Genomic DNA, 26,842 nt, shown 5'->3' on the forward strand with positions numbered 1-26,842 from the left:
CTGATGTGATGGGGGGGGGGGGTTAGCGGCCTGAGTAACCATCGGTAACCATCTGCTCGCTCATCACATAGAAGACAACCAGTTCCTGTCCAAGCAGAAAGAAGCATCCACTCAGCGCTTACTTTCAAGCTCCATTTAATGTCCTAGCAAAAGGAGTATGTGACCGCTCTAAGGAGTGAGTAAAATAGAAAGTGCATTTTTTTCTTTGTTCATCGGAGTTTAACATAATAAAAAAAGATCAAAGCAGTTTTTCATGTCAGACGGAGCAGATTCTGTAGAAAGAGCAGAGAAATGAGTAAAGGTACTCTGTTGGAGTATTTGGTGGTACGGTGTAGATCAAAGGCACATCACAGCTTTGCATCTCACTGGGGATTGTTGCACACGCACAGAAAACACACATGCACAAGCCTTTAAAACAGCTTTCCCACGTGGCCCCGACACACAGTCCGCTGATCTACGCGTGTCCATGGAAAAGCAGTCATGGAAAAGTTGGGAGAGGCAACGGATGTTTATCCTAAGCAGGGCGGAGCGGTTTCATTTGGAGCCTGGAAAAAGGGAAAATAAGCGTTAAGAAGGTCCGTCACGTGGATTTGATCCTGGAGAAATCCCACGTAGCGATGGCTGAGTGGGAGCGTGGAGGTCCGGGGAGGGGGCGGGGCTTCATCTCTGACTAGGTAACCTGCCGGTTTTCTCTTTAAACCATTTCCTTAAACTGAGCAGGATTTCCTGGGTTCCAGCTGTTATCAGTCAACATGAGAAAATAAAGAAATAAACATTCAGTAAACATTCGTTCTAAGGTTTCTTCCCTTATATAATCTGTCGCGTTCCTCTGCCATCATGTATACATAAACAAGTTTAATAACATACCAATCAGTGGTTATTTCACAATTGGAAAAAGCACAAAATGTTTACACTCTTTTACAGGTAAATAAAAGTTTGTTGACTCTGTGATGAGGGCGTAGCATCGCTCCCAGTTCGTCTCTCCCGCTGCGCTGCTACGAGATCTTTACATACAAATATTGACAAAGTGACGGCGGGCGCTCTGAAGCCGTCTGAAAGTCTCTGAAAGGGTTGTCATAATCATCATCATCATCATGAGGAAGAGGAGGAGGGGGAGGAGATGCTGGGGGGGGGGGGGAGGGGAAGGCTCATAGCTGGCCCTCGCTGCAGTGGGCGTCCTGACTGCCGCCGGGCTTCTCTGCTTCCTGAGCGGGAAGCTCTTTGAGGATGAGGGAGGAACTCTTCTCCGAGAACTCGTCCCCGTCGGGCTCCAGGCCGTCGGGACACGGGAGCTTCAGCAGCTCCTCTCGGAGCTGAGCCGTGTGTCTCTGCAGGAGGACAAGACGGCGAGACGTCAGACGGACAAGCGACACGGAGGGAGGACAGACAACAAGCAGGGCTGTCTGTCCTCCTTCCGGCTAACCAAGACGCATGAAAATCTAAATGGATGAAAGGAAACGAAATTCCACAGAAAAATAAATAAAACTTTGTTACAAAACTGTTTTAAATATAAATTTTCAGACATGATATTTAAATGATAAGCATAAGGAAACAGGTTGCTGGGCAACGAAAGCTGATCGTCCAGAACCCTCTGCAGACGGTGCTCCCACTGCTCGGAAACTCAGAGGTCTGGATCGGTTAAGTTCAGGCTTCGGGCTCAGTTCCATTCGGGTTTCCGGCGCGGTTAAGTTCGGGGTTCCGGCTAGGTTTAGTCCGAAGTTTCCAGCTAGCTTAATTTCGAAGTTTCCGGCTCGGTTCCGTTCTGGTTTCTGGTTAGGTTTAGTCCGAAGTTTCCAGCTCAGTTAAGTACGGGGTTCTAGCTGGGTTAAGTGTGGGTTTCTGGCTCAGTTCCATTCTGGTTTCCGGCTCGGTTCCGTTTGGGTTTCTGGCTAGGTTAAATTCGGGGTTCCAGCTTGGTTTCGTTCGAGTTTCCTGCTCGGTTAGGTTCAGGGTTTTAGCTTGGTTAAGTTCAAGGTTTCCGGCTCAGTTAAGTTTGGGTTTCAGGCTCAGTTTCGGTTGGGTTTCCGGTTAGGTTTAGTTTGAAGTTTCCATCTCAGTTAAGTTCAGGGTTCTAGCTTGGTTAAGTGTGGGTTTCTGGCTTGGTTCCGTTTGAGTTTCTGGCTCGATTTCAGTTTGGGTTTCCGGCTGGGTTAAGTTCGGGCTTTTGGCTCAGTTAAGTTTGGATTTCTGGCTCAATTTCCATTCGGGTATCTGGCTAGGTTTAGTTTAAAGTGTCCAGCTCTGTTAAGTTCGGGGGTTCTGGCTCGGTTAAGTTTACAGTTCCAGCTTGATTGCCATTCGGGTTTCCCGAGCAAAGTGTAAGAAGAGACTTTTTACGGTTTGGAGCGTGTCGAGTCTAGAAGGTTCTGGTCAGATCCGGAAAACGTTCCCGGTTAGGAAGCTAATAACTATTCATGAATGAATGAAAATCTGCAGGATTTGATGTGAAGGTGTTGACAGGCGACAGGAGAAGCCGTTTCTCCAGCGAGACGTCTGCAGACTGAGGAGACCGGATCCGGTAAAACAGAACCGACCAGCCCTACTTACCTTCAGCGCAGCGGCATGATGGGACATGGTGCGGCCGACCCGCTTGTCGCTGCTGTACTGCTGGATGTCAGCGATCCACTCCTCACACTGAGACATGATCTCCGTTCTCTTCAGGTAGAAATGTTTGTGGATCACCTGAAACACACAAACATCCAAGTTAAGCACACACACATCTTTCTGTACTCACACCAGAAAGCAGGAAACTGCTCGAGGGGGGGTGTTTTAGCTGCCTTACAACTTCTCCACGTACTGGACCCATAAATTCTAAAAATAAAATAAAATCTTCAGATCTGAACGGAAGACATTCAGCGAGTAGGATCAGCTCATTGGTCGGCTTTTTCCATGATCAAATAAACACTGATTAATACATAGAAAGAAAAGTAACACCAGCCGCTTTCACACTTGTTTACAGTAAATAATTGTGATCGTATCTCAGGTTTCCCGCGGCCGACTGATGTCAAAGCCGACCTCGGAGAAGGTTTAAAGTCTGAACTTCAGAGTGAGGATGACAGGAGCGCGGAGGGTGAACCAGTTTTCCTGCTTTGAACAGCAGAAGTGATCTGATCACACCAGCATGATCGCACACTGCTGAGGGTAATTCTGTTGTTGATAAGAGCCATGTTCAGGAAGAAGCATGAGGTCCTACAGCCCAGAAGATGTCTGGAGACACCAGGAAGCAGCAACGCTAACATGTAGCATGGCAACATGATGGGAAGAAACTGGGCTCAAAGTCTGGACCAGCATCAGCACCCAAACCAAACACAGTTCAAACCTCAAGCAGAAAACCTGAGAACATCACTGTCAGACAAACAGGGTGTCAGATGAAAGCAGAGAATCTGCTGGTCACAAACATGTCTGTCTCATGTCTCACATCTCATGTCTCATGGGAACCAGCAGCCAGAATCAGAAATCATGTCTTACTTTTGCTGTTTTGTGATAAAAAAGTTTTATTTCAGTTCTAAAAACTATGTTAATGTGTCTCCTCTGCCTTTGTTTGAATGGAATAATAAAGATCTTGCTGGTTTCCATGGTAATGAAGGTCCTGCTGGTTTCCATGGTAATGAAGGTCCTGCTGGTTTCCATGGTAATGAAGGTCCTGCTGGTTTTCATGGTAATGAAGGCCCTGCTGGTTTCCATGGTAATGAAGGTCCTGCTGGTTTCCATAGTAATGAAGGTCCTGCTGGTTTTCATGGTAATGAAGGCCCTGCTGGTTTCCATGGTAATGAAGGTCCTGCTGGTTTCCATAGTAATGAAGGTCCTGCTGGTTTCCATGGTAATGAAGGTCCTGCTGGTTTCCATGGTAATGAAGGTCCTGCTGGTTTCCATGGTAACAAAGGTCCTGCAGGTTTTTTTTTTATGGAAATGAAGGTCCTGCTGGTTTCCATGGAGATGAAGGAGGTTTTAGAGTGAAATATTTTCTCTTTATATCATAAACTATGTTGGGCCTCACTCCTTTTTAAAATTGGATTCCCAGTCCGTTTGCTCAGATAGTCTGCTTCGTTTAGGAGTAATGTAAACGCCAAAAAGGATTCAGATTCTGATCTGGATCAAAGAAGCGAACTCAGTCTACCAGCACAGAGACTACCCTACACAACATGGTCCTTGCCTTTGCAGTGGTCCGGACCCTTCTTTAAACCGTGATCTTAGTGGTCCTTAGTTATTTGCAGTGATGCATGCTAGTTTCCATGGAGATGAAGGTCCATGCTAGTTTCCATGGAGATGAAGGTCCATGCTAGTTTCCATGGAGATGAAGGAGGTTTTATAATTCTCTGTCCGATCATACACTATCGTGGATTTCACTTCTTCCTGGACCCTCATAGTGTTTCGAAGGTGAATGTAGGGTCTGTCCTCGGATCCTCCTGACTCTGACAGGTGATAGAAATCTCCATCTTCATCATCATCTTCATCATCAGCTGATGAGTCCTGAGAGATTTACCTACGTAACACCTCTGTTAAACACCTGGAAACGGCCTCAGCTTTACTTTTTACCTCCTACTGCAGCACAGTTCCTCATCAGACATGACTCCAGTCATTCCTGGATGAGCTGGGTTACCACCTGGTTTTCACTGAAATCTGTGGGCTTTTCTTTTACATGAGAATTTATTTACATTTTCTACTGTGTTCCAGGTGAATTTACTCTACTCTGTCTCAGTTCTGACACTTCTCAGCTTTCTTTTAAGACCAACATTATACAGACTTTGCAGTTGTAAAGATGGGCTTAGTTTATTTTGGGGATGTTTCAGACACAAGGCAGAATCCTGACGGCTTCATAGTCCCGGCAAACACCAGAAGCGGACCCTTTGCCATCGCTGAGGAGGCATTTCTGGCAGGACAGGTGGAAAACTTGGGGGTAAAAGATGAACACAGCTTTACTGTGTGACACTGAGGGGGGGCAGTGGTTGTTACCATCTCTCCACTGATGGCGGTGTGTTTTCAGGAACATCCTCCTCTGTCAGGCAGAGGAAACACTGGATGTTATAACCCAAGGTAAACGTTGCTGTTAAGCTTAACGTGGAGCAACAGGCGAGACCTTGATGCCCATTAATGGCATACGAGACTACGAGACAAAACCGCAAGATGGCGCAAAACACAAAGCAGACGGCGGACTGGTTTATACTGTAATGAAGTTACAGGACAGAGAGCCACTAGCGGCTTGAATGCTACTCCCCCTGCCGTTGTGCCCCTGGTCAGGACACTTCACCCTCCAGCATTGGAGAGCCACACGATGGCTGCACATGTACCCAGTAAACCCAGTATAAATGAGGAGGGAAAAGCGCTCCAGCTTCAACTGGAACTTCTACAGCAGACTCTCCTTCACCTTCACCGTGCTTTCTCACCGTGCTTTCTTCTTCTGGGTTTTGTTCCAGTCTTTGTGAACACCCTCCAGACCGTCAGGAATCCCATCTGGTCTGTTTGTGAAGTGAAGCTCAGCTGGAACATCTCGGTCGTCCCTTTCAGTCTCCAGCGTGTGGAAATCTCCTCCTCTGACATCATAACGACGTCACGGCTCAGTGGATGATGTCAGTCATCTGCACTTCACTCCCTTTCTGCCTCTCCATTTCACTTCCTAGCAACTGTTGCCAAGGAGAGGCATCAGTATGCAGCGTGTGCAGGGAGGATCCGTCTGTAGCTGCTGGACGAGGGAGCGATTAGTTATTATGGCTGCCGCTGATTCGCTGAGGGGGGGTTCCCATGTTTCAAGGTCACATATGGTAAGCATGGCGGAGATGACGCCGCTGGTGTGGGAAGGTGAAGACCATGAAGGCCACAGACATGATGTGATGGTCCGAGGGCGCCGCCAGACATGTGGACGTGCTCATCAGTCACGGCGTGGACAGAAACTCCGCGTGCAGAGCGTCTCGGATCAGGAGGAACATGCAGGATTACAGACCTTTCAGGCAGTCTGTGGTGCTGGTTTAACTGGTTCCCATCCGAACAGTCAGAGCAGAGATGAGCTCCTCCGGCTCGTTTCTGACAGCAGAGGAACACGCGACTGGAAACGTGACCAGTATAACCAGTAGCCAAAGGTGGAAGCAGGAGATGTTTCGGCTTCTTCTGAGGACTTTTCCTGCCTGGAAGCTTCGTCTCTTCGTTCCATCAGCGCAGCTTCAGGAAGCAGTTTAAAACCAGGTCAGGATGATGGATAAATGTAGGAAAGCGGTGACAGCTGCTGACAGCAAACATTATCTGTCCCGAGCTGGAGCGGCCGAGGAGGAGGAGGAGGCGGCCGCTGATGAAGCTGTGCAGCAACATCAGGCGGCTACAAGACGGCTTCACGTGGAGGACGTCTTCCAGGACAGTCTGGAAGACGGTCTCTACAGGAAATGTGTTCATATGAAAAGCACGCAGAGCGGAGGCAGGGCAGATCTGCAGCCGCCATACTGGGTCATGGCGAGGACGCCGCTTGCTGCTACTCCCAAAACCCTCAAATTCAAGCGATGGATCCTCATGAGGACTGACAGAATGAGCTTAAGTGGCAGAATCTGTCACGGCTGCGTCTCCTGAAGTCAGAAAGCTGCAGGTTCAGCAGGCGGATATCGTGGCGAGGCCTCCGACTCTGCAGGTTGTGTCTACAGATCCCGTCCTTCACGTCGTCGCAGAGTTAACGACTCGGGAAAGCGTAGAGACAGAAAAGATGCAGAGTGGCGGTGATGAGCAGAGTTAGCCGTCTTTCTCTGAGGACTGAAAGCTGCTAAAAGGAGAGAGGTGAGAAAAGCTGACGGGAGAAACTAAGTGAATCGTAAGTGTGTGTGTTCTGCTGAGACCTCCGTTTCCCCGACTCGCTGGCGGACGTCACGGCGACTCGTTTCTTTTTTTAATCTCATCGTGGCTCTGTGTGCGAACGCCTTCCGAAGAGCAGGCCGTGACGTGCGGCCAGCCTGATTTTATCTGAATATTTCATCCTGAAACGGAGCGCTTCCTCTGGAAGATAGACGTATGAAGCGTCGTGTGACGTGTGGAACCCTAACTGTGTCAGCATCTGGCAAAATGTTTCTACCAAACTAAATACATTCAGGCAACATTAACCAGAACGTTCCTCAGATCCAGCTGGGATCTGGAGAAAGATGGAAGAACAAAACCCATATTCAGGACATCGCTCCGTCTTTGAATCTACTTCATCCCTCGTTCTCCTCTTCCTCCGCAGATCACTCATCTTCCTCCTCTTCCTCCATCCTGACATTTCTGGATGAGCGAGTTGAAAGATGGTTATCTTCCTCAGCACCCTCCGTCCCCCCGTGGACCGTTTAAAGCATGCAGCAGGATGAAGACGCGAGGCACAGCTGGTGTGTGTGTGCATGTGTGTGTGTGGTGTTTGGAGCCTGATAATAAAGTGGCGAGCGTGAAGAAGGCAGAGGAGCGAATGTGACGCAGTCCGAGCCGTAAACATCTTGTTTAAACTAAAAGCCAAATAATAAATCCCACCGAGGCGGTTGGAGTGTGTGTGTTTAGAGCAGGGGGACGCGGAGCTGTGTCTGAGCCTGTTCACATCATCATCAGACTGGGAGTAATCAGATTACTGGAATAATGGGATTCGATGCGTCCACATGGACTTCTGAAAATCCTCGTTTTCCAGCCTTAAAAGCAGATTTTTTTTATCCCCAGGTCTCCAGAAACTAAGTTATCAGGAGTTTTATTCTAATTTAAAAATGTCTATATGGAATTATCTCAGAGAGAAAAGCGGCTTTTGGACTTAAGAGACAGAAAACTTTGTGCACATCTGCTATGATCTCGCAGAGCATGGATAAGTCACGCCACATTAGCACCACCTGTTGCCACTGGAACGCATAAATAATGATCCATCTTGGAGTTTTAAGCATCAGTAATGGATCAATCCTGTTTGATTTGATCCTAATTGAACAGATTTCTTTGATCCAAGTCAGATGGAGAGGATCTGATGGCTCAGGATCAGAGTTTCACTCATCTGAAGTTCAGGCTTCGGTTCAGAGGGTGGAGGTTTCCCTCCTGGCTGGGAAACACTCCGACTCTGGAGGAGGAGTTTGTTTGTTCGCGAGCGATGGCAGCTGCTGCTGATGGGGTCTGGAGTTTTTAGTGCAAACCTCCACCTGGAGGTTTCCTGGACACATTCCACTGAGACGAGTCTGAGAGGAAGACCTGGGAGGGAGAAATATATCCTCTGTGGCCTGGGAACGCCTCAGGGAGCATTGCTGGGGAGTGGGAGATCTGAATCTCCCTCCTGAACCTGTTACCTCCATGACCTGGTCTCGGATGGACGGACGGATGGACCGATGGGGTTTGGTCTCTGAAGGCATCAACATCAACGCTCAGTTATCTTCTTTGGCAGGAATTAACGTGGATAAAAGTTTAAATCAGTCTAATTGCAGGAAGATGGACGCTCCAAACTCATGCCAGTGTAGGGATGTGGCTGGAGGCTACGTTCATCTAGAAATGAGCCGACGTTTCCGGTTCCATCAGCGCTGCTGGTCCAGTCTCACTGCTGGGTTCCCAGGTCCCGCTGGGCAACCCGAAACCATCCAGCTCATGATTCACCAGTCAGAACCGCAGCATGTTTTACAGTCTTTCAACTTTTAAAGCCTTGTGATCCAGTGATGATGATGATGATTCATTAAGAGAAGAACAGACTGCAGCTAGCTAACGTCCGTAGCATCGGGCCGAACCAACTCAATTAAACCGACAGCCGCCCCCTTTAGATTCCAGCCAATCAGACGCATCATTGTTCACTTTAATTGACCTGATAAGGTCTGAAGACTGAAGACTATTTGACCTCAGCTGAACTGATTCCGTAACCATGGTAACAGTCTTAACATGACGGTAACAAGTCCCACATTGTTACGATATGAACCATGCTAACCGGAATAGCAATAAGGCGCCACCCACCAGCGCTCTGAGCGGTCTGTTATGATTTCACCCCAAACTCGTTTTCCAGACCGAGATGCACAAACATCTTCCATACACACACCATAGACCGTAAAGGAAAGATGGACGGAGCCTCCGAAGGTTAAAAGTGAAGCCTATGCAGAAGTGCATAAAACTGCAGTTCCCCCTTCATCCACTAGGGGCTGCAAAACAGAGCAAATCCCCATAGACTCCCATGTTAAAAAGACCAACTTCACAGCAGAAATAAACATGTTTACAGCCTGGTAGAAAAATCCATTTTAGGTTTAATAGGTCAGGTTTACCTTCATGACAACTGTGGGGGGAGGGAAGTTTTTTCTAACTCGCCCATTTGAAAGTAATTTAATCTCAAAGTTCGGCATATTTAGGGGCGTGTCCTTTTGATTGACAGGTACCAATCTCCTGCTTCAAGTCAGAAGAACGTAGAACAACCTTGGTTTTTAGCCCGCTTACCTCCATTAGCTGGTTAGCTCCTGTTATCTCCGGGTTAGCTCGGTTAACTCTTAGCTACAGAAAGCTCAGAGTTCACTCGATGTCAATCATCCACCATGACGCTCACAGTCCCCCTCTCAGCTCCACCGCTTTTGCCCATATATATATTTTCCGGGCGAGACGACATGCATGCCCCTGCTAAGATGGTGATGGTAGGAACCGCCCACTGAGCTTCAATTCAGCTCTTCAGAAACCTACGGGTGATGTCACGGAGGCTCCGCCCATCTTTTTATATATAGTCTATATTACACACACACACACACACACAGCTGGAGTCGAGTCGCTACAAGGAAACCGCTGCGACTGAAGACGCTGCAGGTGAGCGGGTCCCGTGTGACGTCATGTTTTCTACAAGCTGAGCGAGGAGCTGGCTTTGCACCCTGCAGCCTTCACACGGATCACTGGGAGTCGGACTCGTACCTCTTTGAAGCAGGGCGACGGGTTGCGCATCTGCTCCAGCATGGCCCACTTCACGGTGGCCTGCCGGATGTTTCCGTCGTATTCCCGGGAACTCTGGGTGCCGCTGGGGGTCCCGCGGGAGCGCTCGTACCCCGGCTCGTTGAAGTAGGGCTCAGCCACCAGAATGAGGGACTGCACCGACACTAGCACCTGGAGGAAGAGAGGACAGGGAGACATGAGATGGTGATGGAAACCAGATTCATGAGGCCGAGACACGGCGCCGTCCTCCACGCCGCAAACCTCCGACATGATCTGGTCACGTCGGACAAAGACAGGAGGAAAAAATGTTTTGTCCTCATAAAGCTGCAATCCTCAAGCTTTTTATGATTAATGGCCAATAAAGGAGCTGGGCTGTCTGAAGGAGACGCGGACGTCCTCCTGGATCGCGCCGTCTGATGATGATGATGCTGGACTTGGAGGCCTGCCTGCTGGCCTCAGCCACGCTGGATAAACTACATAACCTTCAGGTAACACCATCTGCTGGCCTGGAAGGTGGCGCCCGACACCAGAGATGACTCCTGTCCCCTGGCTCCAGTTCACCCACCTCCTTATTTTCCATTATTGATCTACAACATGGTAACTGGGAAGATAATCAATGCAGACATCTCCATGCACTCCCCCACCCTGCAAATGAGAGATATCAGGGAAAAGAGGACCTGTTTCCAACGGGCTCGGATCGATACAAGCTGGAAATGAATGCGAGTGTGTGCATGACAGGCAACCAAATAACAGCGTGGGTGTGTGTGACACACTCTATGAAGACGAGCACCGTTTTGGATCCCTGATAGTCCGTTAACGCTCCAGGTCACTTTATCGTCTGGAAAGATGAAACATTCCTCACCGCTACGTGCAAATAAAGACCAGAAATAGTGGTTCGGAGCAGGTTTTGGTGTGAACAGACAGAACCTGGAGGCTCCGGTGATGGCAGGCTGTGTTCGGTTTGACTAACGCCTGAGTTTAGAAAAGGATCCATCATGTCAGCTGTCCAAACACAAAGCCTGGTGGGGGGTGTACTGACGGAGCAGTGATGGACTGCAGCCTGCAACGCAGACGGCCACGATGGATCTAAATCTCACCTGTAGAAAGCTTGAGGTCTGAGGGTTCCACTTCTCCTCGGGTCTGCCGTGCCACGTGTTCAGGATGCTTAAACACACCTGAGGAAGAGACATTCCTGGGATCAGCTTCATGAGAAAAGACTGCAAACATGTCCGGATTGCAAATAAACAAGAACAAAATGTAGTGCGGTGACTGGACAGCATAAACTGTCCACGTTATGCTCATTGCTCTTATAGTTATGGGTAGTCTAGCCATCCTTTACTTGGGGGATGGGGATGTTACCTGATGCACTGAGAAGTACCTCGCTCTATTTCTCTAATATATTAATGTATAAATATATTACAATATTGCCGTCTCTAACTTATTTCTCCTTTTTTCCGCAGGTCTTCCTGAATAAGTGCAGTTGTACATGTTGATCTGTCTTTCCTGTCCTCTCCACCCCAACCAGTCGAGGCAGATGGCTGCCCTCCCTGAGCCGGGTTCTGCCGGAGGTTTTCTTCCTGTTAAAGGGGAGTTTTTTCCTTCCCACTGTCGCCTCGTGCAGCTCAGGATGGAGGATTGGATCCAAGTCATGACTCGATGCAATCAGTTGGTTTCTATTATAGGATATGTATGAACTGGCTCGGAATGATGTGTCTGTAAAGTGTCCTGAGACGACATTGTTGTGAAGTGGCGCTATACAAATAAAGCTGAATTGAATTGAATAGTGTGGTGTGTGTCGGTCCTTCGCCCTGCTGACCTGAACCGTCCGACCTGAGGCTTGATGATGACATTCAATCGATTCAGGTTGGATTCATGTGGAACATTTCCTCTTATTAAGAGTCTCAGACCAAATATTTTTAATACCGCGCTATAATAAGCAGGTTGGTCCAGTCTGACGACGTCACACCTTCATACATCCACGCTTTCCCCATCAGAGTCCAACCAGACGTCATGTTCCAGCTGATCCGTGACTGATTCAGATTTTCTGTTTACATCGATGATGGCTTGACGGAGCAGCAACAGCCATCGGCGTTCCCACATTGCTCACTGGCTGAACGGCAGCTTGTCTCTCCACCATGGATGTGGGAAAGCCCAGGACTTTGTCTGAGCGAGCGCGAGGCGGCATCGTGAGGACTGTCGGCAGCTGCCTAATGAGCTGCAGCTGATGGGGGAGATCCACACTTTGACCTCACATTATCACCATGTCTGCAGGGACGCCTGCTTCCAAATGTCACGTTTTATAAAAATAAAGAAAAAACTGGAGTGCAATACTCTCCGGGATGTTTTCAGACATGAAGGCTTCGTTTGACACTTCAGTCACAGGGATGACATTCAGATTTCAGCTCATTTTCATTCCTTTAATTCGGCCCTGCGTGTCCTGATGACACGGGTCATTTTCAATCACGTTCATCAACATGCTTTGTTACTAAAACCGTTATGGTGCAGTTTCAAAAAGTTTTCATGTTCATTAGTGATGCTAACGCTGCAACCTGCATGCATCTCTGTCATTTTCATACGTTACGGCGTCTGTAGGAAGGTCTTCACACAGAGTCAAAATATTCCCCGACTGCCATGGAGGAGGCGGAGGAGCGGCACAAAGACTAGATGACGCTGCGCGGGAAGATCCAACGCCAACGTCTTTCATCACAAATAATAAACAGGCTGGAACTGTTAAAGGACAAACACCTGGACGGTTTCTGATCATAAAGAAGCTGAAATAAATCTTTTATGGAAGAGAAATGACTTCATTAGGGATGCTTTTGTTGATATCCAATAACCCGATGTTGTCCAACTCTTATTTCTGATACTGATATATTCGGAGAAAGTTGTGCCAAACAAATGACAATATCAGTAACATCTGTATTTTGTCATTTTGAGTTTGAGGAGACGTAGCTGAAGAGTTTGATATATATATATGTGCATGCTGAGTAAAAATCATGGCTTTAAAAAAATAAAAACTGATTCAAGTAATTTCCAATATCAGCTGATAATATCGATATACCGATAATATCGATATGCCGATAACATCGATATACCGATAATATCGATATGCCGGTAATATCGATATACCGATAATATCGATATGCCGATAACATCGATATACCGATAATATCGATATGCCGGTAATATCGATATACCGATAATATCGATATGTCGGTAATACCGATATACCGATAATATCGATATGTCGGTAATACCGATATACCGATAATATCGATATGTCGGTAATACCGATATACCGATAATTTCGATATGTCTGTAATATCGATATACCGATAATTTCGATATGTCTGTAATATCGATATACCGATAATTTCGATATGTCTGTAATATCGATATACCGATAATTTCGATATGTCTGTAATATCGATATACCGATAATATCGATATGCCGGTAATATCGATATACCGATAATATCGATATGTCGGTAATATCGATATACCGATAATTTCGATATGTCGGTAATATCGATATACCGATAATATCGATATGTCGGTAATATCGATATACCGATAATATCGATATGTCGCTGATATCGATATACCGATAATATCGATATGTCGGTAATATCGATATACCGATAATATCGATATGCCGATAATATCGATATGCCGATAATATCGATATGCCGATAATATTGACATACCGATAATATCGACATACCAATAACATCGGTATGCTAATAATATTGGAGTGCTAATAATATCGGACATCTCTAGTTTTCATTCAACTGATGTCACTTTTTGTTTTCATTTAGTTTCAAATCAAACATGAGAAATTAAACTGCTGATAAAAGCCAAACACTGCCTGACTGTTGGAAAGATTGGTTAATATTGTTCTGATCATAAAAAATAAAATTGAGGTGAATATGAAGCGTCTGAAGTTGATGTTAGTTCGTTGTGTATGTGGATTAAATGAGGACTTCAGGTTGGGGATTGGATCAGTAGCTGAGAATCGATGAAATCTGTTGGTTTTCCTGAAGTCAGCTATCAGTGAAGTGCCCTGAGATGACTCTGTTGTAAAGTATGCCGACCGTCACCATAATGTTTGGTAAATAGAGAAATGGCGAAGCTGCTGTTGTTTCCTTTCAGCTTGTCCCTCTGAAGGGGACGCCACAGCGAATCATCGCAGCAGCGCATGTTTTACATCCTGGATGCCCTTCCTGACACAACATTGCTTTTAACGGTGCCTCAGAGAACAAATGAAATGGAGCAGGACTCAAACCCCTTGTCACGAGACAAGCAGCTCTACCACCTGAGCCACTGCCGTCCCATGATTCAGTCAAGACCAAAATATCACCAAAAACACCCTGTCTCCTATTGGTGGAAAAATGCAGCTCATCAGCCAATCACAAACAACATGAAGACGTGAGATTTCAGAGAAAGAGGAAAAAAAAAAAATCACCACAATCCATCAAAAGCATAACTAAGTGCTGCCTCCTGGTGGACGGGAGGACTAACACACCCTGAATATGTCCAACTGGTGGCGTCCTCTCTGTCTTTTAGTGGACAGGTGCTGAGATCATTCATGCTCCATCTCATGATGACGCAACTGTTTAGGAAATAGTTGTAAAAGACTGAAGGATTTCTGCATTCTGATCAAAGTAACTACATCATTTTCTACATTTCTGCCCCAGATTCTTCAGTGTGTTCATACATGACGTCAGGACGATGAAAGACTGTAAAATCACACGTGAGGTTGTGTTGAAAAGAATAAAAAACAAGGTAAACTGTGTTTAAGGTGGAATATGAAGGTAAAAACAGCAGTCAAAAACGGACCACGGAGGGTGAAACTGAATGAAAGGGTTCGGGTTAGGTGTCATAGCCGTGAGCTGTGATGTGAGCTGGAGTTATCAAACAGGATCAACTCATCTGAATTCAGGAAGTGGAATATTTTCTACTTACTTTGCCGTCATTGTAGAGGTTAGGGTTAAAGCGCACACTGTGTCCCCCCGTGGTCTCCAGGTTGACCAGTGGGGGGGAGTTGGGATAGTCCTGGGGAAAGTAGACGTCAAACTCGAAGCAGCCGTTGGCGTACGGCGTGTCGGCCGGGCCTGTGATGAGAACCTGCAAACATGAGGATGAAGAACACAGAGGAAATATTAACGCTGTGCCTATGTTGGTCTACCTTCTGTGTTTATATTTTATGTCAACCAGCCTGTAGAAGCTGAACTCTTTTAACCCCAGTAAACATGCAGACATGTTTTCAGCCTCAGATGCCAGATTATGAGGTGAAAATGGTGTAAAATGAATATATCAATAAAAAAAAAGCAGCATGAAGAGCAACCAAACCAAGGAAACGGTTCATTACAAACAGCAGTTTGTAGAAATAAACAGACCACAGTGACCAAACCTCTTCTCATCTGCACATCTTTCTCTCACATCTAGTCTTTCAGGAGAAAAATACTGACATTAAAACAAACATAACAGAAACTGTTTACATGTTTACATAAGGTTTACTCATGTCCAGATTATTATGCTACTATTTACCAACTGCTATCATAAAATCATCTCCAACTCTGCTGCTTTTTGGCACCACTGTGCATCAAAACCATATTTTTATTATTCTGTCACCAGTGTGGAGAAAAATCTCACTTCTTAATACTTTCTAGTTGTATTAGTATTTTATTGTTGTGTTTATACTGTTTTATGTATGAGGACACCAGATAAATCTGAAAAGAAAGAAAAAAAAAAAACTACAAGTGTTTCTTGGAAAACGTAAGATGCTAAGACCTGCAGAATGGAATCCAAAAAGTTGGAAACACCATGAGGAAGAAATAAGCTGATATTCGTTGGTGTTTTTTTCATGATTCTTGCCCATTTTTAAGAAAGGCTTTTTATTCAATCCACTTTGAGTGCCTGGACCTGGATTTTTTTTCTATTTTCTGAATTAAGTCCTTTCTCCATGCTGAAGCAAACCCTTCCATGAGCACCAGTGGTTTGAGGGATACCTGCAGTGCACCTGCCATCTTCTTTTTCAAGGTTGGAAACCAGTTCAATCTTTTAATGTTGAGCTGTTTTTCAAACCTTGGTATTTACTTTTTGTAATAAAAAATTATAAGAGCAGCTGGTAACTGGGAATGAAAAATAATTACTCAAGAAGAGAGTGAGAAATTTGCACCTGAAACGTATTCATGTCTAATGTAACAATAACAGAAATACACAAACTGTGTTTATATAATACAGTTGTGTATTTGTACGTGGTTGTTTCATTAGATCTACTTGGCTTTATTCCAGCCATTGACGATCAATATTTTTCTTCTTCTCAGACACACACACAGAGGTTTCTGCTTGCTAGTTTATCTTTGGCTGCTCCTGGTTGGATACTGCCATCAACATAAGCTCTCTGATTGGTGGAAAGTTTGACAGGAATTTGCTTCATCATCATTTCCAGATCAAAACAGAGGTATCTTAGCAACACAGGAGTGATGGAGCTCTTTTACTATGATGAAAATATGATACATTTAGCATGTAATCTCTGAATAAACACAACATTTTAGTGGCTGGATTGTACACCTTCTGGAAGGGACATAAATACCTGGAAAACTTCTGCAGATCACCTAACGGGTCAGCTATTTACTCGGGGTGGGAAAATCAAATAAAAAAATTGGAAATCTGGATTTTCTTCTTCACAATTTTAAAATAATTTTTTTTCCAAATAAATAAAATAAACACACTATAAAATTTTTGTTATTTTTATTGATCTTTTTACTTGTCTTCTTGGGCATCAAAGCAGCAGAATGATGGTCTGGCTACTGGGTTGTTTTTTCCTCACTGAAATGATGAAAAATGACGAGGAAAAAAAAAAGTTTTGTAATGTTGAGAATCACAATTTAAATCGAATTGGCATCCAAAATAAAAATCGGAATCGGAATTGAATCAAGACAAAAGCATATCGTCACAGCCCTACTATTTACCCGACGGTGACACACTACTGTTGGTGATGAAACTGATGATATAAGTGGCAAAGTTCAGGCAGATCTAAAGGAGCTTTAAGAACCTCTGAAGAAATTTACACCAAGAACTAAACTAACAAGTTTTTGGATTAATTGTTGTCTGATCATCAGACCGAATCATAACCTGCTGCTGATGCTGCAAAGCTTCGCGCAGCCATGACAACCGGAGGGATGAATACAGGTAAATATCTGTCAAATAAAGCTCACACACGCAGCATGAAATGTTTTTCTGCTCATAAATGTTCCACTTATTCCATTAATGTTGATCAGCTGTTTCTATTTTCATCAGGAGGAACACCCTCCTGCTTTAACAGACATTTTGACATTTAGCCGAGCAGATTCTGCCATTTATCAGCCAGTGAGGTGAGAGCCGCTTCAGAAATGTCACTGGAGCTGTAGCATGGTGTACACACACACACACACACACACACACACACACACACACACACACACACACACACACACACACACACACACACACACACACACACACACACACACAACACACACATTTTTATAAAATGTTCACTGCCATCAGCTGAAGGGGGGGTTACCTTCATGATGTCCAGCCTCTCCTCATCACAGCGGACGAAGACGCTGGATGACGAGGACAGAGGCAGAGATGTGGACAGGGTGACCGCCTCCTGGGCCAGGCGACGAGATCTGGCGGCGCTGTTTGTGTCGCTGGCGTTCTTCACCTGAGACATGTAGTGGTAGTTGACCTTAAACATCAGCTTTCCCTCCTCGTCCTCTGAAACCATTTCAAACGTGTCTGGATGGAGAGGAGACAGCAGGGGCCATGCAGAATTCAGATGTGCAGCCATGTCATTAAAAAAAACCCACAACATTTATTATATTTAGTTGTCTAATAAAAGGATAAAATATAAACATGTGCTAAAAGGAAAAAGTCTGCGCGGGGGGGGGGGGGGTACGGCCCTGATAGAGCTATAGCAAAACACTGTTATGTGAATGATGCGTGGCTCATTTATTCACCTGGTGAACCGGTTTCAGGTTAATGTGGAAGAGTTTCATTAACAAGAATCACGACACAGTGACCAGAGATGGAATATTTTCCCTTTTTCTGCCAAAACTACAGAGCTGGTCTGCAGACGAATCGTCCTCCATTCACCAGGATTCTCACCAGACCCATCAACAGAACCACCTGGGAGACGCTCTACGTTACAGATGCTTTCCTGCTGCAGAAAACGTGGCGTTTCAGGAAGGTAACACGCCACAGGCCACTACTACAACCAGTTGGAGTTGGTGCATCGTACCATGGACGCGTTCAGTACGGAGGGGCGTGATGTCGGACCACTCAGATTCATGAAGGTCGACAGGAAGAATGTTGCAGGGAAATGAACATCATGCTAACATGTTTTAATGCTGTGTGTTTATGAGTTGGTTGAATATGTGGAGTGCAGTAAGACAATTCATTAATGTTCATAAAACACAGCAGTCCTCTGAAAACCTTTTTAATGAAGCTACAGGCCATCTGCAAACTAACTCACCGAACTGGAGCTTCTTCATAGCGGCGACGTATTTCTCCTCCAGAGAGCGGAGTATGGACAGCGGCTTGGGTCGGCTTGACACCTTCCTCGAAGACTCCACCAGCTTCCTCTCTGTAAGGCGGAAAAACAGATCAACATCTGGGTAAAAACAGTCCAAAACAGGGCTGCCAGTCACATTAGAGCCCTTCGGTCAGAGGCTACTGCAGCACGAATGTAGAAAGAGTCGGTACAGAAACAGTCCTACGAGTTGTGAGTTATTCAAATCAATGAATGATCCATTGTTGTACTGCAACTGTACCATCTGGTTTTTTGGGGGGGTTAATAAAGTTGATTTTTATTCTGTTAAAAGAAACTCCCAGTAGAGACCAACCAAGTTCAGAATGTAGCATGTTAAATTCCCACTGGGATCATCTGGAGTTAAACCACCGCAGTCAGTTTGGCCGTTGACGTTATGATACACACTTTATCAAAAGAGTGAATAACCATCATATAAATGAATACAACATCATTAAGCCACTTTCACACCGCTAAAAGACATTTTCTTCACATTAAAACACAGTTTCTATTATTTCTATTTGTATTTAATTTATTTCAGACAAATGAAAGAAAAGAAAAATATACCTACATACCTATACATACATATGTACAAACACACACGTATATACATACATATACATACTAATTTAAAAAAAAAAAAAAAAAATCACAAATAATATAAATAAAAATATTAATTACTCGTCAATTTGATAATTAAATAAATTTGTGGGATAAAAGGAGTTTGACAAAGTAGTGGGAAGAAGAGTACACTTATTTATTTCTGGTATGACAGGCGCTAAAAGCTGCTATAGATATTTGTGTCTGCAAATTATCTAAAGGTTAATATTATACTCATCTTTAGATACATTAGTCATTTATGTATAACATGAATGATTTGGGCCCAAGACTGACCTCTGAGGAACACCACAACATTTATCCATGCAGTTTGATTTATATTTAACCGTTTTCCAAAAACTCATCACCCAGTTTAATCCAACCACTCTGAAAGGATTTAACTGGCATACCTGTGGTATGAAAATAATAATAAAAATCTGCAAATACTTCCATAAGCTACTAAACATTAGATGTAAAATAATTTTTAAACAAGCTATTGGTCCAACTTTTCAGAAGATATTTTTTTATTTTTATAGATGGAAATTTCCCTGTTGGATAAATAAAGTAGATTTAATTCAATTCAGTTTATTTTTTAAAAAGCTTTAAGAAGCCCAGCGCATCATTCATACTTTCAGTTTTGACTCAAATAAAATCCAAGACACAAATAACAAATAAAACTCATAAAATTCCTCATTTTAACAACAAAACAAGGCATACATAAACACTGCTGGATAAAAATAAAGACTGAGCCAGAGTTAAAACACACAAATTCTCCACTGTAAATGGATGCTGGCCCATCGTCTGGTTCCTCTGATAAAGACTTTTAAAAAAATGGACATATTTATACTGTTTTATAAATTAACATCGATAAATTTAACCCCAGAGCTTGTTACATACTCTGCAAGACGAGAGAACTTTGTTCCTGGTCTCGAGGCAGCAAGAACAAGAAAAGAAGTTTGTTTTGCTCCGAGTTGGACCTCATTATGTCATACGTCACATGAAACATGGACCGTGTGAGCATGCGGTTGTGCACGCAGTTGTGTCCGGGTCATTAAACACACAGGTGTTATTTATCTTTCTTTTAATATATTTATTGAACCCTGCATCAGTGGAACTGACAACATTAGGCTTTTCATGCTATCCTGTGTTAACTCCGCCCACCACTTCAACTGACCAACCAATCACACAACACTTCTCATAACCACATTTTTCTTGTGTTAACTCCGCCCACCTCGACTGTCCAACCAATCACACAACACTTCTCATAACCACATTTTTCTTGTGTTAACTCCGCCCACCTCGACTGTCCAACCAATCACACAACCCTTCTCATAACCACATTTTTCTTGTGTTAACTCCGCCCACCTCGACTGTCCAACCAATCACACAACAGCTGATGTGCCAAAAACAAGGTGCAAGAACTGGCAAAGCAGGAGAACAAAGTGGCGAGATTTTGTGCTTGATGCCTTGTGAAGAAGAAAAAGGTTTTTGCTTCTCATGGAGGATGGAACAGACCTTAGAGGTCTATGATTATAACGGGTCACCTGGACCAACGCTGTCAGCTTAAAAGCTTTAAAAGTGTAGAATTTTAACTCCGAGGTTCTTGTTTTTTTTCTTTTTTAACATCGACAGACCACATAAAACTAGATATTCTCATTTAAACTTGACAGCACAGAAATATTTACTGTATCTAGTATAAAAGTGGGACAGGATGATAGACTTTCTTTCAGTAGTCATTTTTGTCATTCTGTCACAGATCAAACAAAAAGATGGTAAATATTTTTATCTGAACACCAGAACAGGTTCAACCCCATTAAGAGGACATCCCAGCCTTCATCCTGAAAGGAATCCTCTCCCCCCCTCATCCTGTTAGATCAGGACTTTTCTGGGAGTTATTTCACTAATTAAGCCATCATACATCTGTCAAGGCGCTAATACTGCCAGCTCCACGTCATGCAAGCTGGCCTAATGTCCGTCTCCAGAGGCAGTTATCATATAGATTTCTGTACATGAAGAGACATGACATTGATCTGTATCTGACCCCCCCCCATCCCACATGAACACTTCCATCACGTCTAATGGCCAGCTGCCCAGATAAGTGATCAGTTAGACGCTCGTTTATGTGGACAGAACATAAAAATTCTCTGCAGCGGGAGGAGGATAATTTATACTGTGTACTGTGTAGCAACGAGGTAATGGGGAAGGAGGAATGTTTCATCATGCAGCGGACATCTTATTGATGGCGCTGCCTCTTTAAGGTGAGTAATGACCAGCTTGAAGAATTTTCTTTCTTTCCCCGTAACTGAAAGTCTAAAAGAAGTTATGAGGTCTTTACGGCTTTTCAGAGTCTGAGTCTGGTGTTACAATCTGAACATCTCATCTTTGAGAAAGATTTCTGAGCCTTTAACCCTTTAACTTTCACACCAACAAAAAGGCCAGAGAAAAATGTTCCACTGTGTTTTTCTGGAAAAGAATAAATAGAACAAATGTTTTTAGCAAATGGTTGAGATGTTAAAAAGAAGTTAATAATAATTTAACAGCAGGTAGATGGTTGAAATGTGAAAAAGTAGTGTTATAACACACACTTAGTTTGGCTTTTACACACCCAAACCAGTTGATAGAGATGCTCACACAGGTTTAGTTCCACAGTTTTTAAAGAAATTCATCAGTCAATGCAAATTTGCCTCTACCAAATGGTAGAACAGGACCTTAAAGCACAGGTGTCAAACCGCAGACCTGGAGGGCCGGCATCCTGCAGGTTTTTGTTGTCTTCATGCTCCAACATACCTGAACGAAATGAATAAACAGGTTGACAAGAAGCTGCTGGATCCATTTGATTTGAATCAGGTGTGTTGGTGGAAGGAAACCACTAAAACCTGGAGAATACCGACCCTCGAGGACTGGAGTTTGATACCAGCACCTTAAAGGGTTAAAAACAGGAAAACTTAGCCTGCCGTCAACCATCAGAAGGGTGTTTAGGCAATGACTAAGAGGAGAAAGTTTGTGTAGGTCCAGCTTTGGAAAGCAGGCCAATGGCGTCCCTGATTGAAATGAAACTGTCAAAGCGTCCAGCCAGGGGACGTCTTGTTGGGCTAAACTTAGAGACCCACTTCTGTGTCCTTCCACTGAGAAAGCAGGACAGGCAACAGATGAAGGTACGAGAGACAAATGGAGACATCAGAGCCGGGACATGGCTAGAAGAGAAGCGGAGAATCTAACTGGGTGTACAAGGCTGGATTCATGTCATCTGCAGAATCACTTAGAAACTGATCAGAGGACTGAATGGACATGAAGGTGGGCTTGTGTTTGTACCATAGACTGTATATATAGAGATGGGCGGAGCCTCCGTGACGTCACTTGTAAGTTTCTGAAGAGCTGAATTGAAGCTCAGTGGGCGGTTCCTACCATCACCATCTTGGCAGGGGCATGCGTGTCGTCTCACCCGGAAAATACAAATATGGGCAAAGAGGTGGAGCTGAGAGGGGGGCCGTGAGCGTCATGGTGGATGATTGACATCGAGCAAACTCTGACCTGTGTGCAGCTAAGAGCTAACCGAGCTAACCCCGGAGCTAACAGGAGCTAACCAGCTAATGGAGGTAAGTGGGCTAAAGCTAAGTCACGTTGTTAACTGGCTAAAAACTGCGGTTGTTCTACGTTCTTCTTACTTGAGGCAGGAGATCGGGTACCTGTCAATCAAAAGGACACGCCCCTAAATATGCTGAATTTCTAGATTACTTTTAAACGGGCGAGTTAGAAAAAAATTCACTCCCCCCACAGTTGTCATGAAGGTAAACCTGACCTATTAAACTGAAAATGGATTTTTGAACCAGGCTGTAAACATGTTTATTTCTGCTGTAAACATGTTTATTTCTGTCGTGAAGTTGGTCTTTTTAACATGGGAGTCTATGGGGATTTGCTTTGTTTTGGATCCTCTAGTGGATGAAGGGGGAACTGCAGTTTTATGCACTTCAGCATCGGCTTCACTTTCAACCGCCTGAGGTTGCCGCTTGGTTCGTACCCTGGTTGGCCTGCCGGAGGCAGGTGGTGGCTGCATACACGATCTCAGCCGTCCTCTGGATGTCGGGCACCAGCAGAGTCAAACCTTCAGGCTCCGGGTCCGACCCGTCTGGTTTCACCACGCCTTTACTTTTATCTTTCTTTGACCTGGAACAAACACACATTCAGATATTCACAATATCCTGATGTCATGTCTACAATTACAAACTTATTCTTTCAGCTTCATTTTCTGTGATGCAAACATGTCAACAGAGAACATAGTTTTACATTCATCTCAGCGCTTTTTCTGATCAGAAGTTAATGAAAGTCACTGTTATCGATCAGATTTTATCCGCTGCAGATCCTGAAACCAAACCCAATTGTAAAAACAGTTTCACGGCAGAATTTCTGACATCTGAATACACTGAAAGGTTTTCCATTTTATTAATATAAAATTGTTTTGTGTTCAAATCCAGACATATATGGTTCAAATAAATTTTAACGTTTGACAACTTACCAATCATAATGTTAAATATTTAATATCCCTGAGATTAAATGTGTAAAAAATGCCAAATAAATTAAATGCATATCTAAAATAAAATAAAAAAACATCTGTAGTTGGAATGCTCTGGACATCAAGTTTTCTACATGTGACCGACGCAGCAGAAGATGGACGTTTTTTTCTTCTTGCTGTGGTGTTGTAATGTAGTATTCAGCTGGATATTAATTAACATGGATGTCGATACGAAAATCACATCTTTCAGTTCATGGACCAGCTGCCTCTAACCTTTGTGAACAGGCACTGCAGCGGGCCTCATCCTACATCAGCAACCTTGTGGACTTAATGTTTACACCGAAACTTTCAACTTGGAAGTGCCAAAACCAGCTTGTGTCAGTAGAAATATGGAAAAGTGAGACCGTTGTTTGCACTATGAAGTGATCTACACGAATCTGAACCGTATTGTCCACGGATGTCGGTTTACAGTGGACCAAACTGTCACGCTGGATTACATGCGGCGTATCAGGAGGTGAGGAAGTTTCTGTTCAAACAGACCATGAGTGCCGAGTTTCCAGCGTCCTGCAGAAACCTAAGTTAACTACCCTGGTTCTGACTTTACTCCTCTCTCTGTGCTTTACTGCTGTCTATGTAAACGACATGCTCGTTTTTTTCAACAGTTTCATTCTGTTGTTTTGTCTCAAAAACTTTATTTATAAATAAAACTGAAGGTCTTGCCTAGCATCCATAGTTAGCATGCTGTTAGCGTGCATAGCTACATGCTGCCAGCCTCATACAACAACGTTCATATCTGACAACCATTACGTCTTACGTCCCAGGCTGAGACGAGAGACGAGACCAGCAGCCAGACCTAGACCAGTAAGCAGAGGAATGGCCACACACACAAAGCTGGTGAGGACTGTTGCAGAGTGCATTTTAACGGAGCAGGTTCTGTCAGATACATGATGCAGACTGCAGGACTCTTCCAAATATGAACTGACAACACAGTTTTAATAAGACGTTGATTATCTTAATTAGTTTGTTTGTTCTCTTTACTTGATCTATTCTCAAGTAGCAGTGGGAAAATCTAATTGAAAATCAGGATTTTTTGCTTCAAAATTTTAAAATCGATGTTTTTGTTTTAAAAAAAAAAAAACTTTAAACTTTTTTCTTGTCTTCTTGGGAATTATAGCGGCAGAATGATGTTCTGGCTACTGAGTTGTTTTTTCCTCATCAAAATAAAGAAAAATGACGGGCAAAAAAAAAAAAGTTTTATATATTTATTTTGTTTTTAATCAACAAAAAAAAGACCAATATAGAAGAATTGTGAGAATTGCAATTTAAATCTAACTGGCACCCAAAAAATTGGAATGAAATCGAATCGGGACAAAAGCGTATCGTCACAGCACTATTCTAAAGTATTGTGAAGGAGAAACGACGTTTTGTTAACAGGCACATAAAGCTCCAGTTTCCTTTAGTTTAGTGGTTTTACTCTACAGTCAGTCTGACGAGACTCCAGCTGCATTTTACAGCTAATGGAGCTTTGAAATAACGCACATTTATTCCACAATATTAATGTCTTTTCCTATATTTATATATTTTTTTTTTTATCATATAAGTTGTTTTTTTTTGTGGTATTCTGCCTTTGAATTGATGATAAAATGTCTTTTTTTCCTCTGTAGAAATGAACACCACCAAATTTCAGGATTGCGACAACCGTATCTCTCTGCACCTGAGCCTAAACTCTCTACTGCGGAAACATCCGTCAAACCACCCGTCGTTCCTCATCAGGAGCTCTGACGTGGATGCCGAGTCTGTCTGAATGTAAACCCAAGGAAAGCTTGGAGGAGGAGAGCGGTCCATGTTCCGGTCAGCTCTGAGATTGTGAGGTACTTTTCTACTTCAGCAGGGTCATAAAACAACACATTTCTGTGTCCCTGAACGCCTTCAGAGGTGTGTTGGAATTTCAACGAGCCCCCCGGGGTTTATATGAGGGCTGAAACGACCTGAGCGACGTAAAGATTCTCCGTTAGGAGGATGTGACGGTGGAGTGAGATCAAAGCCCTGAATTCAGCCTCTCTGAATGAGATCAGGCTCATCAAACACAAGAAACTCCGAGCAGAAGATCACTTTCTGGTCTCACCTGAGCCGGTTTGTGTACGTGTCCACACACGTCTTCATCTTGGCCAGCAGCATTCCTACGGACGCCTGTCCCTCGGAGTGCTCTTCATCCTCCTCTTCCTCATCTTGGCCCTGGTCTCCAGACAGCGGCAGCAGCAGTGGGACCAGCGCCGTGCAAGTGGAAATGGCCCTCAGCAGCTCCAGTAACGCCCGATACAGCGGCACGTGGCGTGCCATGTCCAGAACTGTGGAGACAAGAAGGTGGACTCGGTTAAGTCACAAGACGACCCAAACAGAACCGCATCGGACCAGTCAGAGCAGCCAGTGATGAAATAATCAGAGGAATTATAAGCAACTTCAGGAGTGTTTGCTCAGTGCTGCCACCAGTGGCCGGAGGCGACACTGCAGCAGGAAGAAGACGTGCACATGTGGAGAACCAACGGCGTGTTTTCATCAACACGATGAAGGATTCGGTGACGGAAGCTACCTTACTGAAACATCGCACCTGTAAGAGGCGCAAATGAGGAGGCTTCTCCCTCCTCTCCAGAGTTTTACCTCGCCACCATTCAGACTCACATTTATTTAGCAAATATGATGAAAGCCAGAACAGACTGCATGTGACGTGAATCAGCGCTTGTCCAGGAGCCGGTTAGGCAGAAGAGTGTGCTCCTGTATCCGTGTGCTCGCCTTCAAGTGTCGGCCTCAAAATAAATAGAACAGCTCTTGTTTGTGGCTCCCAGACTACTTTACATTTATATTGAAATCCCAACCTCCCAACTGTCCTCCTCCTCCCAGATCTGCTCCCCGCCGACCTCCCTCGGCTTTAATCTGCTTTCAGATGCTTTAACCAGTGTCTGTGGACGGCGTTGAGCCCAGAATCCCAATCGCATCCAGATACATCTATGTAATTACTTGGAGCAATTGTGTGTAACTCATCAGAATTCCTCCTCCTGCTCCGTGTCAATGTCAGACTTGTTTTTCCCAACACGCCGGGTCACAACTGCCAAACGTGCTTTACTGGAAGGAAGCAGGAATAACATGGAAGGGGCAGTAAACACTCGCCGACTGTAGATGGAGGTGAGGAAGGTTAAGGTGCCCTGATCATTTTATTTGTTCATTTTACTTACATTGTATTTTTACTTTTAAGCATAAAACTTTTTTTTTAACCTCAAACAACCTTAATACAATTTATTTAAAATGAT

At 44.2% G+C, this 26,842-nt stretch overlaps 1 protein-coding gene across 2 annotated transcripts in view; it reads right to left on the bottom strand.

Annotated features, from left to right (window-relative positions):
* Nucleotides 1–129: 129 nt before the first annotated feature.
* birc6 (baculoviral IAP repeat containing 6) overlaps nucleotides 130–26,842 on the bottom strand; it is a 120,641-nt gene continuing 93,928 nt past the window's right edge. For both annotated transcript variants that reach the window (XM_079248618.1, XM_079248617.1), the window contains exons 65-73: nucleotides 25,663–25,885; nucleotides 23,046–23,191; nucleotides 18,377–18,487; nucleotides 17,423–17,640; nucleotides 14,818–14,979; nucleotides 10,950–11,027; nucleotides 9,835–10,023; nucleotides 2,548–2,682; nucleotides 130–1,328 (exon numbers count right to left, since the gene is read on the bottom strand). In XM_079248618.1, the coding sequence (XP_079104744.1) occupies nucleotides 1,149–1,328; nucleotides 2,548–2,682; nucleotides 9,835–10,023; nucleotides 10,950–11,027; nucleotides 14,818–14,979; nucleotides 17,423–17,640; nucleotides 18,377–18,487; nucleotides 23,046–23,191; nucleotides 25,663–25,885 (1,442 nt within the window). In that variant the 3' untranslated portion in view covers nucleotides 130–1,148. The remainder of the gene's footprint in view (nucleotides 1,329–2,547; nucleotides 2,683–9,834; nucleotides 10,024–10,949; nucleotides 11,028–14,817; nucleotides 14,980–17,422; nucleotides 17,641–18,376; nucleotides 18,488–23,045; nucleotides 23,192–25,662; nucleotides 25,886–26,842) is intronic.

The sequence above is a fragment of the Telmatherina bonti genome (assembly GCF_933228915.1).
Source record: "Telmatherina bonti genome assembly, chromosome: 11".
Lineage (NCBI taxonomy): Eukaryota > Metazoa > Chordata > Actinopteri > Atheriniformes > Telmatherinidae > Telmatherina > Telmatherina bonti.